Below are 17,808 nucleotides of genomic sequence, written 5' to 3' on the forward strand. Positions count from 1 at the left end.
TCAAATCAGAAGACAGAGCCCTTAATTTTTGGAGCGATGACCTGGCGATCTGATAAAACTAAAATTGATGTCTTATGTAATGTTTATAGAAAATAAGCCCACAAGCCAAAGAGCACCATACCCATGGTATCATGCTATTAGTTTCAAAAAGGAGAGGCTTACTTTACAAAATAGTTTCAATCATAAGGAATTAACTGATATTAAGGCAAACTCTGAAGTGACACCAACTACTTTGATGCAGAAGCATAAAGACAAAAAACGCGTATCGATGCAGAGTTCTATAATGGAGCCGTTTTTTTAAACATATTTTATTACGGTTATGTTATGAGATACAGTGCCAATGGCACGTTTGCAATTTTTGCTAAAATCAAGTACTTAACTACAAAGTATTTCCCACAACCCAAAGAAGAATCACTTTGCTATTTCACTATCAATACCAAACTTTTAGGATAAACGAAGGCAACATGAACAATGACTTTTGTGAGATTGTTGCTTTGTAAAAATAAATCCTGATTATTTACACACAGAAAGGCAGTTTTTCAGTGTAGGCCATTTTGTTAAACAGGGTTTGTACACTTTTCCAACAATAAAATTCAAGCACTTTTCAGGTATTTTCAAGATAAGCTTTCAAACTTCTCCAGCAAAACAATACAAATGAATTAAAGACAGTTCCAATTCACTATTATATGGCATAATGTTTTGTGATAGTATCCTATATGTAAGGGACTAAATAAACTAAACTAACAAAATTTTATGTTTTGAAAATTCTTTCTCAGACACCCGATTGGTTTGAGAACAAAACACAAATTTAAGAAAATAAATCTCCCAATTTTAAGAACTTTAACACAAATAAAATGCCAAATACTCAATATTTTAATTATTGAGCCATTGTGAGTATAAATATTTAACACATTGGTTTGCTCAAATTAAATGTTCAGACACGACATAAATAATCACTTGACTTTCAGTTAAGGAGTCTTTTCTCCTAAATGTTTATTACAAAACTGTGCAAATACAATAATAAGCACTTTTAAGGTTGTTGTTTTTTTTTACAGAAATGAAGCACTTTCCAAACCTTGAAAACGCCTCAGGGTTTCCCCCAATATATTATAAGCCTGGCCGGCCACCAGGCTTATAATACATTCCTCTACCTTGCACCTAATTGAAATTCAAGAATTTTCAAGGATTTCAAGTACCCGTTCGAACCCTGGTTAAAAGGAAAAAATAAATAACTTTCCTGAAACAATCGGCAATGTGGTGCACAATTCTGCTTCATAAAGTTATTCTAAAATATCATGCTGAAATTCTTCACCAAGCAACATGAATGGCATGATGATACGACACCAAAGGAGGAAATTTTCTCCTCCTGCATCATGTCTTTTCAACAGCCTTCTCTGTCTTAATATGCGAGTTTTGATGGGCCTTTAGAGTACTTTCTCTTGCAAAGCTCTTCCCGCAGGTAAGGCAGGGGTATTCAGGGCTGGGAGCATTCAGAGGACGAGGGCGATGCAGTTCTTTTTTGTGAGCTCGCAAGGCTTCAACTGTGGCAAACATCCAATTACAATCGTCTTCAGGACAGGGAATTTTACACTTCGCAGACGAAGTCGAGTTCTTGTGTTCTTTTGCAACGTCTTCTTGCTTGATTTTCTTATCAACTTTCACCTCTTCGGAAGCAAGCGTAGGTTCACAGGCCCGCTTTTTGCCTCGTGACTCCTCAAGATCGCAGTCAGCAGTTTCCTCCTGATGCTGCAGGAGCTCGTCTTCCGTCTGGAACACAACACCACATTTACAGCACTGAAACATGTCGACATCTTCGGCTGCAGCCTCTTTCTCAGGATGCATTGCGATGCGATGTTTGCGGAGTCGAAAGGGAACGGGGAACCTGGCGCCGCAGTCGACGCAAAGACAACGCCGCTCCCCGCAATCCTTCCGTCTGTGTTGGTTCAGCTGTAGGACGACAACCGATCAGCACAGCCCACAATTTATGGCGAACACGTAAAACATTAGAAGAAGCAGCTTTCCAACCTCGGTAAACGTGCCGAATCTTTCCTGACAGAGGGAGCAGGAAAATGGCTTTTCTTCGGTAAAATGTGTAGGTTGGTGCTGGCTGAGCTCCGCAGTCGTGGAGAAAGAGCTGTTGCACTTGTAGCACATGAACAGCGTATTATTCTGGAAAAGGAAAAAATACTGAGAAAATGCAAATCCTTCCCTTTTCAGACTCAAATTTTCTTAATACTGTCTGTTAGTTTTACTATTTATTTGTGGCATAAAGGTATGCTGTGGTCAGGCTTTAATTATAGAACATGAAACTAGAGTATGCATGCATAGATGAATGAAAACAGACTGATGCTTAAAATAGGCAAGAAATTTATATTAAGCAAATAATCAGGCATCTGAACTTTCTGAACTAACTTTCAAAAGTTTGCTTTAACAGACTAACAAATTTGCAGCTTGTTCAAACTAAACACTGAAAAACGTGACTGTATTGAGCCTTGAAGGTTACTTGTATGGTTAATTTTCCAGCCATAGTTTTTCCTTCTACTTAATTTTTTAACATTATGTTTGGATACAGCACTGAACAGCCAGCTTCCTCGGCTTCTTTACGGAGGATGTCAACAATGGTCTCACTGCTGCCAAGAAAAATTCTATGGGCTGTCCTAAAAGTTGTTAGATGACATCACTGCCTAATTTGCATATTTTATGGGGAGTAGAGGAATATCAAAAGTTGGCAAGACAAAAAGTGATTAAAAATACTCTAAATATGTTTGTGTAATATAAATTATTTTCCTGAATTACACAACATAAATCAGTCTAGCATAATATCAAATATAACTAAAAGAGGCACAGACATTGGAGGAGGTGAATCAGTGACTGAGGCTGTGAATCAATTGCAATGATTTATTGTAGTGCAACAAAAAAAAAACCATTAAGCAACATGATAAATATTAGAATAATGTTTACAGCTTTTACGATGGAGAGCAGGGTCAACGGCAGCTTTACCATTGCCTGATTCAATTACAAAGTTACTTTTTTTATCTGTTCTTTTGTTGGCAGTCCAAAGAAAAGACCTGGAGTTGGTTTTAGTTTTGACAACCTAAAGTTTAAATTACTTTCACCAATATAAGGCTGTATAACTCTGTGCTCTTTCATGGAGTGCCAGCCCTATAGGAAAGAGCAAAGTACTCACACACTGCAATCTAAATGAGAAAGTTACCCAAAACTCAGAAGAAAGTCGCTGCATTTGTCGCTAGTCATTTTTTTTAAGCAAAAGTTGCTGGCGGTTGCTGAAAAGTCACTAAATTTAGCGACAAAGTTGCAAATTTGGCAACAGTGAATGGTCTACTGGACAGGTCACTAGTCCTTACTCCAAATATCTAAACCATAATATCACATTTCTGTACAAACATTAATTTTTTTAATTGGTCTCTTATTTTTGTGACTCATTTTGTGGTTTTATTAGCTATAAGTCCATTTATCAAAATTTACAGAAACAAGTGCTTCAAATAAATCACTTCATGTGTAAAAGACCTGTTTAAGATTTTCACCTTTTGAGTCCAATTACTGAAATAAATTAACTTAACATATTTGTTTACCTACATGCATATGCAGGTAAAAGACTGCAAAAATTTTGGACTAAAGAAGTCATAATCCCTACTCAGGTCTGTTTATATACAAGAGAATCCGTACAACTTTTTTATAACAGTACTATCCCACAAATAATACATCTACAAAATTATAAAACTACGGTAGTAAATGTGTTTTTTTTTTTTTTTTAATTGGCTTCCCAACAATTTCTTCACTGAAGATTATTTGATACTAATGTTAATTTTTAGATTAATACTTTATTGGGGTAGAAATGTTGATACATTAAACACATTTTTATATGGATTGGAAAGTTTTGAGACATTTTTCAATTTTATGGTTTTCATACCTGCTGTAGTTGACGCTTGTACTCGTCCCGATGGTTCCTTTTGATGTGTCTCTCCTTGGATTTGAGGTCTCTGAAAGTGATCAGGCAATGGAAACACTGCAGACTCTCATGGTGATCTGTAGTGCAGACAGTAAAGTGTTTATTAAAAGTATTCACCCACATTTACATTTTTCCTTGATTATTTGTAATCATTCCTTGCAAATAAAGAATGATTAACTCGACTAGAGTTTGCTAAAATGCATGTGGGAGATCGCTAACTTAATATAAACACTAATTTTAACAGGTGAATATGCAATCACTTACTTTATGTTAATTATTGTTCTTTAATTATCAGTATTTTTGTAGAAATCAATTTTAACTTTGGATTAAAGTCAGTTTAGATATGTATGTCTCTAAGTGAATGAGACAGTAGGAAATTCTTCTTAATTATTTTAATTTTTCTCTGACATTTTACTTCAGTTCATTTCATCTAGGTCTGAACTTTGATTTCTACAACATATCAAAGAATACATTTTAACCACCTCTGCTGAATTTAAGAATACATCTTTGAGGGAATAACACAAAATAAAAACATCAATGGGGCAAGCATTGGGGAAGTCCACCTTAATAACAGGTGTCACTCATGAACAGAGAAACCTGTATATTTTGAATAAGAAGAAGACCAAATGAAGGTTATTAATTCAGCCTAAAATGTTCCAATATTAGGTCATATTCTAAAAGCTTACAAAGAAGACAGAGGAGACTTATGACTGTACATGTTTCTTTGTACTGATAGCACAGTAAATATCAGCTTACAGTACTCCGGGCCACCCACAGAGTCAGATTTGGTCTCTGCAGAAGTGGACTTCATTTCATTTCCAACAACCACTTGCTCTATTTTCATTTCCATCTTGATGCTTTCACCGAGCTCAGATCCACATCAAACTGTAAGCACAAAATTGTCATTAAAAACAACTTAAATACAAAACATCATTAAAAGGACAATTAAACACGTTATAACTGCGTTATATCTCTAAAGTACTCGGGCGTAAACTCTTTAGCATCCACGATTGCGATAAATAGAAAACGTCGTAAAATTATGATAAGCGTTGCACCACGATGGAGGACCACGCAAAGCAGCACGCAGCACAAGCTGCGCCATTTGGTTTCAACTTAAAAAAATTATTGAATTAAAAAACATTTTCTATGCCCGTTGTATAATTTATGCGATGGTTAAATGATCAACCATTCACATAAAACAAATCCAAACTTGCTTTTGCACGGTCTGCAGCGTCCACGGAAACGAAGCCGTTGTTTAGCCCCCGTCACGTGATGTGGGAATAGAAAGTCTCGCGAGATTAGAGATCACCACTACAAAGCTAGAGTAGTGCCACAGACATTATATGGCACTGATCTTTAATACCCAAAAATTGTACTCGAGTAGCATTAGTTCAGCTTATTTTTACCCAAGTAAAAAAACATAAAGTAGCCAGTCAAGAAATTAAGAGTGAAATAATTATTTAGTAAAAAGGATACTTAAGCACTTAGTAACATTTTTAATAAGTAATAGTAGCCAGAACTATTGATGATCAAAACATCAGTCACATTATATTAAAAAAATTACATCAGACTAAAGTATAAAAATATGGGGAATATTGATATTTTAAAGCTCAAATGAAAGTAATTCATATAAATAACATAATTACAAAATAAAATCAGGCAAACATCCATTTTCTGTTCAACATATAACTGATCAAATGTAAACAAAAACCTGCAGGCTAGTGTCTGTGTCTGGTAATTATTTTGGTTAAAACAAACTTGTTCTTCATTCAGAGAAGTTGCTCTTAATGAGCAGAGTATTATTTAACTCAAGTAAGAGTAGAAATACTTCACAATAAAATTACTCAAACAAAAGAGTAAATTAGTACTTTAAGTAATTTTTTTTCCCCCAAAAAGGTTGCTCAGGTTTCATTGTAATTTTCCACAACAGTAACCTTGATGTGCCTGGTGTGTTTCTTGATGCTAGTTGACTGTTGAGAATTGGAACAGCCCTATTCATACTCAGATTAAACTACACAGATTGAATCAATTTACTAGTTAGATTTTTGGAAGCAATTGTTTTCCATAGATTTATTGAGAAGTCAGAAGAGGATGTGTAAAACTGCATGCCACACTTCACAGCTTTCTATTTATGCTCCATGGTGGTCTGTGTCACACACAATCCTCTTAAATGCATTGAAGTTTGTGATTGTTTTGCAACCAAATGTAGAAAAATTACCCTTCCAGCACCATCTTATCCTAAAGACATCATAGTTCCTAAAAAACCATGTTTCTCTCACACTGGAAGGTATACTTGCAGTTCCTAATCTATCTAAAAAATGAGAGCCATATCTTTCATCGGGTACCATCTTGTTGAACCGGCTCTTCTGATGTCTGAATGAAACACTGGAAATCAATTTTGTGATGCAAAACTGGGTCAAAGGTTTTGCATCACAAAACCTTTGATGCAAAAGGTTTTGCATCAAAGGTTGAGCAATATCTGCTCAAACAGATATTGCTCTGTTTGAGCAATATCTTTGCTCAAACAGAAAATAACTCAATATAGTGGTTATAATCAGATTTATGTATTTATACCTTAAATACTTTTCTATTTTAGCAATAGTCCAACTTTGATGATTCCTGTCAACATCAACGTAATCCCCCACAAACCATCTTTAAAGATCCAAAATGTTCTTATATTTTTCAAATTTAAAGATTTTCTTTTAAATCCACTCTTTCAGATTTTGTATTAACATATCCTACAAATATACTATTTCTTTCATAAATCTGATTTATGAAAACTCCTCCTAATATTTGAAAACTCCTACTACTCTTAATTTTTGTGAATTATTAACAAAATAATATTTAAAGTATTTTTATGTGGATAGATCTACTCCATAAGACTGAAATAAAGAATATTAGCATCTCAGTATTAGTTTTCTTTTCCACATAATAAACTCCAAAGTAGAAAAAAACCAAACAATTCAACTCTTAAAATCAACCAATAGTTTCAGGTAATAAGTCTTTATTGGTATTTTCACCGAACACAACAGAAGTGTCACTCGAAGCTTCCTGATGAGGTGAAAAGACAGTACGTCATCCTTAGTTTAAATATTTCTCACAGACATAAGGTTAAGGGCATTTGGAGGCAGAATGAAGAAATCAAAAAGTTGAGAATGAGATTTAAGCCACAGCCTTTTTCTGCTGCTGGTATTCAGCGATTCGGCTTTCCATCACGGGCCTGAAGTGCCGGATTAATCCCTAAAAACACAAAAAAAGAGATTATTTATGTGCAATATCACTTCAATATGCAACATCAAGTCAAAGTGATAAATGACCTCATAACTGAGGAGATTAAGACAGAATATAATGGAGAAAAAACAAAATCAAGGTCATTATTTTTACTGTGGGAGGGAATTAGTGACATATAGTGGCACAAACTATCAATTACAAACAAGATTGGTCAAATGTCAGAAAAACCATAACAAGTACAGTACTTTAGTTTAAAGTGAATAAAATAAATAAATCACAGATTTACCTTTCCATTCCAGATGTTTACAAACTAAACTTTTAAGAGATCTTAATTAATTTGAATTTAACTTATTTTAAAAACACAAAAAAAGAGGAAAGAAGGAAGAAAAGGAAGAATGAAGGAGGGTAGGAAGTAAAGAAAGAAGGAAGAAAATATGGAAAGAAAGAAGAAAAGAAGGAAGAATGAAAGAAGTAAAAAGCAAAGACGCAATGCTGAAATCCACTAAAACAAGTTCTGGACACTTTAAGACATTTCTCCCAAAATGCAGAGACTCAACAGAACCTCCTGTAACTGGGTTCCACCTCTCACTGTTGGAATGATTTCTCTTCTCTGACATGTCTTTACCTGAACGGGCCACGCTGCACCGTCACCCAGCGCACAGATGGTGTGTCCCTCGATCTGCTTGCTGAGCTCCCAGATCATATCGATCTCCGCCGGCCGCGCGTCGCCGCGGACAAAACGCCACATCATCTTATTCATCCAGTCCACTCCTGCAGAAACCAACCAGAGCATCCACAACAAAACATATTATTTTATTGTTTATGAAAATAAATCCTTAAAAAAAAAACTTAATGAGAAGCATTTACCCTCCCTGCATGGTGTGCACTGGCCACAACTCTCATGTTTGTAGAACTCGATCAGTCGGGCGATGGCTCTGATGATGTCAGTCTGCAAAAGCGACACCAATCAACCAATGACCAATGCTACCGGCGTCTGGTCGCTCTGCAGAGGTGACGGACTCACAGATTTGTCCATGACGATTAGAGCGGCCGTGCCGAGGCCGGTCTGGGCTTGAATGAGGCCGTCGAAATCCATCAGCACCTCTTCACAAACGTTCTTGGGGATGAGGGGAGTTGAGGATCCTCCAGGGATTACAGCCAGCAGGTTATCCCAGCCTCCACGAACGCCACCTACAGCACAGATGTTGCTTTCAATTAAGTTAGGAATAAAAAAAATTTAAAAATGTAGTCGCTTATGTTAAGCCGTTCTAATCTTTGACTTTATGACCCTTGTGCTGAAGGAGAACATGGCAGATGGATTTAGGTCATCTCTTTGTGACCTTTCTACTTAATTAGACTTCCAAAGCAATAGATTTAAAAACTCACATATAGAAAAGACTCCTCCCTGTTTTTCAGACAAAAAAACCCAAAACACTTTTCTGGAGTTTTCAGCAGATTTGGGTAATAACTATAGTTGCACTTACCCAGTTTACTTATGTAACATTTTTAGAAAATATGTACTTTTAGGAGTATTTTCACAACACTGTACTTTTTACTTTTACTTGATTTATTTTATTATGAAGTACTGCTATTCTTATGGTAAAATGTTGGCTTGTTTTAACCAAAAATTCACCAGACAGACACACACCTGCAGTTTTTATGAAAGTTTTATACTGAAATTTTTGGAAAATTGTAGTTTTAAAATAATTTTGTTTACATGAATTACTTTTATTTTGGTCCTTAAAATACCAAAATTTCCACACAACTTTAGATTTTGGTCCAATTAACGTAATTTTAAATGTTAAATGATTAATGTTTTGATCGATTACTCAGTACTTTTTCACTCTTACTTGAGTAATCTCTGTTTTTTATTTTTACTTGAGTAAAAATATGTTTTTGTAGCTCTACTTTTACTTGAGTAAAAGTTCTGGTTACTCTACCTACCTCTGGTTTTCAATTATGTGCAATAAAAAATAGAAAATGTTGACGTTCACCGCCTTTTTAAATATGGAGGCTGCAAATAAACGGACTGAATGAAGGAAGAAACAACAGAGGAAACAGAAAGAAGGCAATTAACAAGGAAGAAAGGAACAAAGGGAATGATATAAGGAAAGAAGGAAGGAGAAAAAGGCACAGCAAATAAAAGAAGTTAGGAAGGGATGAAAGGAAAGCAAAAACGGGGCAAGTGAAAAGAAAAAAGGAAGGGTAAAAGGACGGAAAGACGAAACCAATGAAAGGATGCAGAGCAGAACACATTAAAAGGTGGACACAAAAAGGAGAAAATGTCCCAATTTTTAAAATCAGATTTATCGTCAGAATAATCAAAAAATTAATCAATCAGTAAAATAATTGTTAGTTGCAGCCATACAAAAATGAAGGGAATGAGACAAGAGAGACAGCAAGGACTGAATGAAGGCTAACATTTAGACAATGTAATTAAAGTAATAAAATCTTTATTTTTTTCCAGAGTCGGACCTTTAAAGTACTGAAATCAAATGTCAGACTTTCCCAGATGTTTAAAAACCATGCAGGAAATCCATATGGATGTTTACACCCAGATTTAAAAACGAAAGCTGCCACGTTGATGTGTACCTGCATGTCTCTCGATGAGCTCCTTCAGAGGGATGGACATCTCCTCCTCCACAGTGCAGGGGTGGTTCACGTGACCCGAGATGTTGAACAGTTTTGTGCCGGAGTTTCTCTCCCTGCCGAAGCTCAAGAACCACGATCCTCCACGGCGACAGATGGTGGGCGCCACGGACACTGTCTCCACGTTGGCGACGGTCGTTGGGCAACCAAACACACCTTCATCAAGAGGAGGAAACACGCGAGTTGCCAGGAGGAACCCACAGTCGTAACGGATGTCGTTTACTGCCTGAACTCACCAACATCTGCAGGGAACGGAGGCTTGAGACGCGGCTTGCCCTGCTTCCCCTCCAGGGACTCGATGAGGGCGGTTTCCTCTCCGCAGATGTACGCGCCGGCGCCACGCATCACAAACACATCGAAGTCGTAACCAGAGCCGCAGGCGTTCTTTCCAATCAGCCCAGCAGCATACGCCTCATTTATGGCCACCTGAAAGAGAAAGGGGTTCATTTTGATTCACTTATTGAAAAGATTTTAACGTGTTAAAAAAGTTTCATTTAGCTGAAATCGTATTCTGTTTCTGTATTCACATTTCCAGTGCGCCTGTAAATCTGACGCACAATCGCAAACACAAACAACAGCGATGAACAACAAAGTGGCTTTTCTTGACACACTGAAGTGTAAAATTTTTTAAATTGACTTTATTTATTGGAAGCAGTTTCACAAGCAACAAAGCATTGTGACAGAAATTCACCATTTTACAAATTCTTTTTAACCTCCTCTGTCCCAGTAAATGACAGTTATCAGTATAAAACCAGTCAATATGAACATGCAAACAGCATAGAACACATATAACAAAAAGCCAAATAAAAAAAATTAAGAAAGGTTTTTTAAAAATTATGTTTTTGCTTAAAAAAAAACGATCTGATGCAATGGTGTAAAATATGACTGTTTACAAGTTGTGCTGAAAAGAGTTGAAGCTATTCAAGGCCAAATACTGTTTTAATGCAAAACATGTAGCAGCAGAAATGCTGATGTCAGCGTTTCTAAAGGTGTTTTTTTTAATAAGTTACATGAATGATCCTGGATAGTTTTCAATAAAAATGTGATTAATTAAAATTTTTAATCAAGTCCAACCACTAAAAAACAAATAATTTATTTCTGAAATTTGGTAGAAACAGGGAAAATTTGACAAATAATAGAAAGCCATTTATGAAGAATCAATTACATACAGATATGGAAAAAAAGAAACTTAAAATCCTCAGTTTCTCTGATTTTACTCTTTATAGGTTTATGTTTGAGTAAAGGGAACTTTGTTCTTTTATTCTATGAACTACTGACATGTCTCTGAAATTCCAAGCAAAAATTTTGTATTTATTTGCAGAAGCTGAGAAATGACTAAAAGATGCAGTACTTTCAGTCCTCAAATAATGCAAAGAAAACAAGCTCATATTCATTTAGAAACAACAGCACTAATGTTTTAACTCAGGAAGAGTTTAGAAATCAATATTTTGTGGAACAACCAGGAGGTTTTCAATGGGGTTCAGAGCAGTGGTTAATTTTTTCCACAGCTGTAAATGTAATTTATGCCAATACTGATATGTTTGTATATCCTTTTGCCACTTTCCTCTTAAAAAAATTACTATTCATTATTTAGAAAGTTTAACACCAATAGATGTAGTTTTATATGTATTTTTTAATTGGTGCTGTCTGCATTACACAAGAGCTGTTTAATAAACTCTGTCACGGCATCAATGTGCACACGTTCACCTGCAGGTTGGACGACTCGTTGTAAAACTCTCCTCTGATGTAGATGTAAGCAGCACGAGCCCCCATGGCCCGGCCTGCGATCAGGCAGCCCTCCACCAGCTTGTGCGGGTCGTGCCTCATGATCTCTCTGTCCTTGCAGGTACCAGGCTCTCCTTCATCTGCATTCACCACCAGATACTTTGGCCTAACATACAGACACAAAACTGGGTCAAGTCACGTCGGAAAAGCAGCAACGATTATGGAAAGTAGAACCAGTTTCCCATTGGATAAAACTGAACTGTAAGAGCAACAACATGAATGTGAGCAGAAGAACCGAACTAGAAGAGAAGTTAATAGATTAACTGACTGATAAACATTTATGAAATTCTTTGTTTTCATTTCAACTATTGAGGAAATCAATAATTGGTTCAATACTAAATACAAGTGGAACATTTAAAAAAAAAAACTTCTAGCTGTATTTAAGGAAAGAAAACTGAACCTTTAGAGAATGGAACTGTGAATAAAGTCTTGAACAAAGTTGAAACGGTTAAGCAGATAAATCATGATTTAATTGATTATTAAAATTATCAACTCATTTTGTAATCAATTAATCTCATGTTACACAAAAAAGGCAACTTTGCTGAGAGAACAACACACTATGAACAGTAATTAAGCCAAAACTGAACAATATATATACCGTACATCTTGTATTTAAGATAAAAAAACAATTAAAAACTTTCTGTAAACACGTTCTACCCAAAACTCCTTAAGTGTCAATGTTTTAGCTTCACCTGGTTCAAATGCTGTAAAATAAATAAATAAATTCAGTTAATCCAAATAAGAATCAAAAAGATCATTTGCTGTACTTACTTTAATTCAATTCCACTTCCCTCTTCAACCTAAACCCAGATTACTAATATAATAATTACTTTCTTGACGCCATTTCTATATTGTTGAAGGCTTTAAAACAAAATATAATGAGGAGATCAGAGGTAAATCTGCCAGGCTCTCTGCACTGACCGGCCGTCGCTGGGCTTGTTCATGAAACTCCACTTCATGCCAGTGGGGAACCCGGCTCCGCCTCTCCCCCGCAGGCCAGAAACCTTGATCTCATTGAGAATCCAGTCGACCCCCTTCAAAAGGATCTCCTTAGTTTTGTACCAGTCGCCACGCTTCAGTGCCCCGTTTAGCCTACCGGGAAGCAAAAAGCAGATAGATATTGTAAATTAGTCCTTTTTCAAAATCATTTTGCTTGCCCGAGTGCACTGAACGAACGTTGTGACGTTCTGGATAAAGCAAGAAAGTAAGTCATGTTACCTCCAGTCATGACGGCCATAAAGATTTGTGAAAATTCTGTCCTCATCTGCCAGTGGGCCAAATTTAGTTTTCTTTGGAGCACTCTGGTTAAAGAAAAACATCATTTTTTTGCATATGCTTTTAAAAAGTTAACGGTTCTATTAGAAACAGTCGATGTACCTGTGCAGTGCTGTTGAATCGACAGAGAGTGGTCACGCCTCCTTGGCTGAGAGCAGCCGGAGCGCGGGCCACGGCGCCCACCACCGAACGAGACAAGGACAGCATCCTTCCAGCAGCAAACACAAAGAGCAGCAGCTTTAAAACTTCAGTATCAGAGCTCTCAAGTTATTTTAATTCAACAAGACAGAAATAAACTTTTTTTTTCATCTGAAAACGAAAAAAAAAGAAAAGAAAAAAGCTATTATTGGACAAATATTTTCCATAACACACAGCTCTTCGTGTCAAAAATGGCTGCCAGAACAGAAACGTGAGGATTGAAGTATACTTCTAGTGACAAGAGCAAATATAGTGTTAACATAAAACATCCAACAAATTTATAAGCTATATGTAATTATCACACTGGTAGGATACAAAAATTTCCCCATGTTGCTTGTACACAAACCATTACTGAATGTAAACAAACTTATCTTGCAGAACTTCCTGGACAAACTAAGGTTTCAAATCTACAAAATGTCAAATTATCTTGTAATCTTTTAAATTGGTCTTTGTCAGTAGTTCTCCAGGCTGTTTGAATGTGTTTCTAAATTTCTTTTTTTGACTTCGACTGCTCACTTTATATGCAATTTCTGTGGTTGACCTTATCAAAATATTGGGAAAAATGTAGGAAAAATTGGCCTAGTATACCACAAAAGCAGCAAGTTGTGTTGCTTTTGCACATTTGACCAAACCTGTGAAGTTTTTGGTGTATTTAAGTATGCTGTACTAGTGCAGAGTTATCAAATATATTTGAAATTCAGTACATTTATGACCGTGTTTTTAAAAAAGAAATGTTTTAAGTCAATTGAGGGCTGTTTTTCTGTATTTGATCAATGGTTTTATTTTTGAAACAAGCAAAAAAAAAAATTTGAACCTGGGAAAACAAATTATACGTAAAGTATATATTTTATTTAACTCAGATACTTGTTTTATTCAGTTCAATAAAAGCATACTGTGTCGTAATTAGAATCTCAATGTAAAATCCACAAAAATATTAAGTGCCAAAATAAGACACTTATCGATGGTTACATCACGTTAACCTGTACATCCAAAACATCAACTTAAAAAAAACAACTGTGACTTTTAAGAATAATACCACAATTATACGTATTTTGATATTTCAGATTGCCTTGTTATATTTTGTGTTGTTACGTCAGATGTACAAAAGTAAACTAAAATGGGAAGAGAAATTGTGATCAAAGTAGTTGAGTTGTTACAATTCATATATATATATATATATATATATATATAAACAGGGATTGTGTTGAGCAAACTGACCTCAGCGCTGACATGCTAACTTTAGTTAGCATTCCGGTTAACCTTGCAGTGGAATTAAAGCAGCGGATCCACGGAGCTACATGCTAATTTCACACACATAAGTGCTAACTGGTTAATTTACTGTACATCTACCAGAGGCAGATATCTAACCTGCAGCAGGAGTCAATAATAACCAACAAAAACAATCCGTCTAACTTACCTTCTGTCTACGTTAGAGGTTTACGAAACACAGCTCTACAGGAAGCAGAGTGAGTGACCCGGATATAGTTAATAACAGGTTTGGACCGTAAGAAAAAAATATTTCATAACATCAGTCTGACCCTAAAGAGCACATGTAACCTTACCAAGGTAACGTTACCAAACACAATGTTTGGTAACGTTATTTAATAGTGCCTGGAATATATTTTAACTTATAAGAATGAATGGATTTTTTTAATTTTGTGAATCTTATGTTGTGCTGTATGTGAATAGAAATCAGTAGTGGGAAGTACTTAAGTACACTTTTTGTGCATCTGTACTTTACTTAAGTAGATTTAATCGTGGGTACTTTCGACTTTTACTCAACGACATTTTACTTTCTACTTCAGTACATTTCTACAAAACGCGCTTTTTTTCTCCTTTTTTTCGGTACACTGTGAGGTTCAGGGACTTAACGTGGCGCTGTAAAATCCAAGCAATAACGTGACTTATGTCTGTTGTTACCCTGATTGTTTTGGCTTGAATGTTGCATTACTTTAGCTAGCAATAGTAGCTCAGAAAGGAGATTGATTGTTTTCACGGATTATCTGTCTCATAACAAACTGTCACAACATGGTGACAGCTTTAACAAATATGGAGAACACATTTTTTTAAATTAAAGTTATATACTGGGGCTTGAATAAAATGCAACTACATAGCTTTTTTTGAGAAGTCTGGATTGCTTCATGCATATTTTGGATGTTGCCTGTGACTGTTGCTCGTGGGGAGAGACATTTCAGTGATCTAAAACTAACAGAAAAAAACTAAGCACCCTATTTGCATACTGTATGTCGACTGTGTTGCATGTAAAATTTTGTGAGCAGTAGATATTGTACTAGCTATTAGTATTGGACCAAAGAAAGCAATGTATCAAGTATCAAGCTTTTGAAATTGTGACGCTTTTGACATGTCAGATAGACTCAAGAAATTGGAACAGCAGCTGCGTGATGGGAGCCAATTTAATTTTTTGTCAGGGGTTCCCAAAATTTCTGGCAGCGCCCCTTGTTCTCTGCCTGAATTGTCTTCCTTTTTCTCCTCTTTAAACTATGCTGGTGTTCTGTCTATCTGTCATACCCGTGAATCCGGAGTCTTGAACTCACTTCCAGAACATTCTCACAAGATTGGACTTGAGTGATTGATTTGTATTATTCTATCCTGTAGAAAGTGTGAGGGGTGGATCTTGTTTACTTTAATACACTTACAATAAAAAATACAATGTGCTGTCATTCACTAATTGTGCATTTTCATTCATGATTGTGCATTCTCAGATACATACAAAAAAAAATATCTGATAAGGTTTCTCTTCAAAACAAAATTACATTGTAACTGATGCCATTTGTTTCAAATTATACTAACCAGTTTAACTCTCCCTCTCTAAAAGCTTAATGAATAAATAGAAAATAATTACTTCTAATATTCATTATAAACTAATTTACATACATTGATTGTTCTTGATTTTAGAAATTATGGTTGTCTTCAATACTTGATTGCTTTTTTTTGTTTGTTTTAGTTGTATTTTTCTCTTTTCTTCTGCAGCTGTCTTCTAGTATTACTATGAATATATTTTACGTTTTTCAAAAAGAACTGGCACTGTATGAGAACTCTTTACATGGGATGATCAAAGGATCCACAAGGTGGCGGTAAAGCAATAACATGAAAACCGACAATAATAAAACCCCAAAGAAGAAGACAAAGAGGCCTGTATAAGTGGTCTGTTGCGTTGAATGTTTGTGTGTTTCTATGAAAACTATCTTCTGTCCAGTTTTAACGAGTTTATCAAAAAGCTCCTGTTAACTGTTGCTGAAGCAACATTCAGAGTTTAAAGAAATAATCGTCAAGTCAGAGGAAGAGATGGATGATCAGCGCAGACTGCTGGATTTCTCCCGATTAGGTAGGAAACAGCAGCGTTTGGACGAAGGTTGACGTCTGCGCCTTTCTGTATGAGGATCATTTTAGTAAATGTTCTTTTCCTGAATAAATATTTAGTTAACATGTTATTACACAGACATGACAATTACGCTGTGACAATGGCTTATTTATGTAGAGAGAAAATTAAATTTTTTATGCCTCTCCTTTAACTACTGAGACTTACCTCAGAAAACAGGAGAAATGTGACCAATGCAGCGCAAGGTTAGTAAAGCAAACAACATAAAATATTAATAGCGGTGTTAGTAGCTGTAAAATTGTATAATTTTTAATAAATAAATTGTAGTGGCGATTGATTGTCAAACCAAATATTTTATAAAAGTCCAACCAAGACGCCACCGCTACACTGAGGTGATGCTTCGTAAGTAGATAAAAGTTTAATGTCCAAAAAAACTTTAAGTTGATCAGTTTCTCGTTTGACAAGCAAATAACAAAGGTCAAACTTTTCATTAGTGGTGTGTCGAATAATCCAGGATAATTTTTTGAAGCACATAAAACGGAGAACTAACCTAAACTCGAGCACAGTTAAAGTTTTTTTTTGTTTTTTTTTTTGTCATAAAGCATTGTCCCTGGTGGCATAGCAAATAAGCCAATCACAACCCTCTCTCCTGTGTTACGACCAGTCTAGGGGGAGTGGGGGGTCAGGTCGCAACATGAAGGATTCTGTACCTTTAATCAAGTGAATGTTATAGTAATGTATACTCTGTACTCCTAATCAGTTGATGTTCTGTACTTATAATTAAGTGAATGATAATGGTTTATATTATGAAAGGCTGAAGGTTGTACTTTTGAGTTAACCAACAAACAACATGATTATATAAAGTCAGCATGTATTATTAAAAATCATAGATACTGAGGTAAGGGAAAAGAGTACTTCTCACTGAGCAAAAGGCTAGGGACAGAAGGGTGAGTCATCAAATGAGGAAGGAAAGCAAGGGTGCGGCAGAGTTGGAAACAGATGGTCAACGGAAAAAAGGGAACTGCCCCGATGAAAAAGGGAACTGCCCGATGAAGCGAGGAGGCAGGAATGAGTCATTGTAAACTTGAGAAAGAGCCCGGTACTTTCCACAGGCAGCCCTGCCTCGCATGGCATCGGGTAATGACATATTGCGATGGGCAGGTTCCATGAAAACACAGTACATAAATACTGATGTACGGGACAGAACGAGCGTTCTTCGTCCGCAGCGCAGAAGCGGAGTCATCAGAGGAAGCTGTCTGAAGATCAGCAGAGGATTACACCGAGGGACCAAGGGAAACTTATTCCACGACTTCACGCTGCCTAGAAGGGACGAGCTCCACCCGCCACCAACCCTGGTTCC

The 17,808-nt window shown here is 36.1% G+C and overlaps 2 protein-coding genes across 4 annotated transcripts; both read right to left on the bottom strand.

Moving 5' to 3' along the window:
* Window positions 1-1,066: 1,066 nt before the first annotated feature.
* On the bottom strand, window positions 1,067-5,267 carry LOC103472505 (zinc finger protein 429-like). Of its 2 annotated transcripts, XM_008422202.1 has the most exons (5): window positions 5,185-5,267; window positions 4,727-4,855; window positions 3,932-4,047; window positions 2,026-2,169; window positions 1,067-1,947 (listed from the first exon to the last, which is right to left on the bottom strand). In XM_008422202.1, exons 2-5 carry the CDS (start codon window positions 4,818-4,820, stop codon window positions 1,372-1,374), a joined length of 930 nt encoding a protein of 309 aa, XP_008420424.1. In that variant the 5' UTR covers window positions 4,821-4,855; window positions 5,185-5,267; the 3' UTR covers window positions 1,067-1,371. The 2 variants fall into 2 exon arrangements, with proteins under 2 accessions (XP_008420424.1, XP_017162913.1); XM_017307424.1 differs by having other exon boundaries at window positions 4,727-5,228.
* A 1,673-nt stretch (window positions 5,268-6,940) lies between these two features.
* ndufv1 (NADH:ubiquinone oxidoreductase core subunit V1) lies at window positions 6,941-14,606 on the bottom strand. Of its 2 annotated transcripts, XM_008422203.2 has the most exons (12): window positions 14,526-14,561; window positions 14,327-14,409; window positions 13,013-13,118; window positions 12,854-12,936; window positions 12,557-12,727; window positions 11,558-11,741; window positions 10,087-10,276; window positions 9,794-10,006; window positions 8,226-8,392; window positions 8,069-8,150; window positions 7,827-7,972; window positions 6,941-7,210 (listed from the first exon to the last, which is right to left on the bottom strand). In XM_008422203.2, the coding sequence occupies exons 2-12, from the start codon at window positions 14,356-14,358 to the stop codon at window positions 7,133-7,135; spliced, it is 1,452 nt and encodes a 483-aa protein (XP_008420425.1). In that variant the 5' UTR covers window positions 14,359-14,409; window positions 14,526-14,561; the 3' UTR covers window positions 6,941-7,132. The 2 variants fall into 2 exon arrangements, with proteins under 2 accessions (XP_008420425.1, XP_008420426.1); XM_008422204.1 differs by lacking the exon at window positions 14,327-14,409 and having other exon boundaries at window positions 14,526-14,606.
* Between the last annotated feature and the right edge of the window lie 3,202 nt (window positions 14,607-17,808).

The sequence above is a fragment of the Poecilia reticulata genome, linkage group LG11, assembly GCF_000633615.1.
Source record: "Poecilia reticulata strain Guanapo linkage group LG11, Guppy_female_1.0+MT, whole genome shotgun sequence".
Taxonomy (NCBI): Eukaryota; Metazoa; Chordata; class Actinopteri; order Cyprinodontiformes; family Poeciliidae; genus Poecilia; species Poecilia reticulata.

What these genes read in the sequence shown, in the direction of transcription:
- LOC103472505 (XM_008422202.1), bottom strand. Translation starts at nt 4,820, where the DNA reads ATGGAAATGAAAATAGAGCAAGTGGTTGTTGGAAATGAAATGAAGTCC. An exon ending in TGTGGGTGGCCCGGAGTACT is followed by an intron (nt 4,048 to 4,726) that starts GTAAGCTGATAT and finishes TCTGCACTACAG; the next exon opens with ATCACCATGAGAGTCTGCAG. An exon ending in ACAAGCGTCAACTACAGCAG is followed by an intron (nt 2,170 to 3,931) that starts GTATGAAAACCA and finishes TTCCTTTTCCAG; the next exon opens with AATAATACGCTGTTCATGTG.
- ndufv1 (XM_008422203.2), bottom strand. Translation starts at nt 14,358, where the DNA reads ATGCTAACTAAAGTTAGCATGTCAGCGCTGAG. An exon ending in GTTAGCATGTCAGCGCTGAG is followed by an intron (nt 13,119 to 14,326) that starts GTCAGTTTGCTC and finishes TGCTGCTGGAAG; the next exon opens with GATGCTGTCCTTGTCTCGTT. An exon ending in AACAAGCCCAGCGACGGCCG is followed by an intron (nt 11,742 to 12,556) that starts GTCAGTGCAGAG and finishes TCTGTATGTTAG; the next exon opens with GCCAAAGTATCTGGTGGTGA.